General features: G+C 29.6%; 1 protein-coding gene across 5 annotated transcripts in view; it reads left to right on the top strand.

Annotated features, from left to right (window-relative positions):
- LOC108975013 (protein held out wings) overlaps positions 1 to 2,261 on the top strand; it is a 113,084-nt gene that overhangs the window by 101,722 nt on the left and 9,101 nt on the right. Inside the window, exon 8 of one of the 5 annotated variants that reach the window (XM_018943221.1) lies at positions 978 to 1,782. The exons of 3 other annotated variants lie outside the window; for them this stretch is intronic. In XM_018943221.1, coding sequence (XP_018798766.1) covers positions 978 to 1,084 — 107 coding nt within the window. In that variant the 3' untranslated portion in view covers positions 1,085 to 1,782. Of the gene's footprint in view, positions 1 to 974; positions 1,783 to 2,261 lie in introns of all 5 variants that reach the window. One more of the 5 variants, XM_018943219.1, reaches the window with a different exon arrangement.

Genomic DNA, 2,261 nt, shown 5'->3' with positions numbered 1-2,261 from the left:
TATTTTTCATATATTTTATTTAGCTTTTGTTTTTAATTTTTATTAGTTTATTTTTTTGTTCTTGTGTTTGAATTATTATTTTCTTTTCGTTTTTGTAAGCATGCGTTTGTAGGTCTATGTTCAGTTATTTAGCTGGTAAAGTTATTGCTAGAGTATATAAGTCAAGAACTTCTTCCTAGTTTTTAAGCCCGGTCAACTAGAAATCACTTATTGGTTAACTTTGTATGTGTAACGGTAAAAGCGAATTTATTATTTATTTTTTTTATCAAAAAACCAATTGTCACTCAAACACATACAACAAACAAACAAAAGCATATACGATTCATTCCAAAGAATATAAAATATATATGCTATATGTACATGCAAATGTGTATATATACAACACACATTACAAAATGGCTGCCGAAGCCTGCTGTTGAACATTTTTGGTAAATTATAAAATAAATTCTACGATTCATAGAAGTTGCTAAAAGCAAAAGTGAGACTCAGCTCCCCGGCAAGGGCGTCAAACCAAGTGTTTTTTTTTTTTTTTTTTGTAAAAATTTTGAAAGCCTTAGAACCAACAAAGAAAGCAACAAGCGCCCAGTTAAAATGCAAATAAAATTTTTTTACAAATGAAATTGCAGCTTTTCGCTTTGACTCATTGCAATATGTAGTTTTGTATGAAAAATGGTAGTATTTACATTGTTTCCTTGTCTGCAAAGCGATTTTTTTTGTAAACTATAGAATTTATCTTGTTATTGAATATTTATGTAGTGCACAAATGATTGTATATTTTATGTACGTTTACCAGAATTTATTTTCTATCTTAATATCTAGAGTATACATGTACATACATGCGTATATGTATAGATTTACATACATACATTTGTATAACAATGACGTTATGTGAAGAATTATTATGAATTTATATAAACTATAATATAATGCCCTTACCTATTAATCTTACTATGTATATATCGAATATATTTTAGTAGGCGCTCTTAAGCAGCAGCGACGTTTGGCTAACAGAGATCATCCATATCAGAGGGCTGCGGCTGCGGTCGGCGTCACAGCCAAGCCAGGCTTCATTGAGATACAGTAAATAACGGTTAAGCACTTAAAGAAAAATTAAAAAAAGCTAAAAATCGAAAGCAGTGAAATTACAACAACAAAAGTTAATGTTAAAGTTTATCAAATATTTGCGGCGCATGCATGCATACAACAAAACTACATAAATAACGGTCTATGTACACGCACATGTATGCATGCCGGCGGCTCCATTAAAATCTTTCGTTTATCTCATTATTTTGTGTCTTTTTTTTTATAAGAAATTAAAGTAATCTCGTTTTTATACATAAATATTGTTTTTTCTTTAAGTAAAAAATACTGCAAATAAATTTTATATAATGTTTTTAAAAGCGAAAATTTACAAATATGCACTTTTACAAGTAAGCTAAAATTTGCGGAAATTGCATTTTTCAAATATTTTGTTGCAAATAAAATTATAAAGTTTTAAATAAAAAAATATTAATAATGAATTTTATGTAAAAAATGTATATTTAAATTTGCTAATTGCCTGCGCGAAGCTGTGACCAGCACGACTGCGTATAGCCCGCGCAATGTTAAGTAACTGGGCTGAATATTGAGTATAAAACAGACACACACACACACTCACGCCAAGCAAAAAAATCAAAAATCAAGCGTTCGCCTCTGTCTACCGCAAAAAGCGCCGAGCTCTGTGAAATGAATTCTTGCGTTTAACATAAAATGAATGATTTGCCCAGTTTGACAGCTCAACAGGTTAGTTTGTGTTCTACGATGCCCCCTTTCTTAATTTTTCGCAAAATAATACACATACAAAAAATCCTCGTTTTTTTTTTCCAAATGCAACCTTGAGGAGGCAAAGCGAATGCGGGTGGTTGCTAAATGAAAATGAAACATTTAACGTATTTGTTGCTTGATTCGCGCCGCTGAAAATTAAATTTAACTTAATTAATTAATGTGCGAATTTATTTAATAAATTGAACATTTTTTTTGCTGCAATTATTTTGAGGATAAATTATATGTAGATTGCAAATTTTTTTTGGGAAAAAAATTAAATTTTGGGAATAATTATGTTCTGTTAATTTTCACCCAAAAATTTAAAGTTGGTTCAAATTACGCCACTGAAAACCAAAATTTTACAAAAAATATTTATAAAATTTAAACGATTGGTGTAAGTGCGAAGGTTTAAACTGGGATCCCGATGCAAATGATTTTAAACAAAAGTAAAAATTTTT

Source organism: Bactrocera latifrons, unplaced genomic scaffold, assembly GCF_001853355.1.
Source record: "Bactrocera latifrons isolate USDA-ARS-PBARC rearing strain unplaced genomic scaffold, ASM185335v1 scaffold_60, whole genome shotgun sequence".
NCBI classification, from domain to species: Eukaryota; Metazoa; Arthropoda; class Insecta; order Diptera; family Tephritidae; genus Bactrocera; species Bactrocera latifrons.
This window is presented reverse-complemented; position numbering and strand designations above follow the sequence as displayed.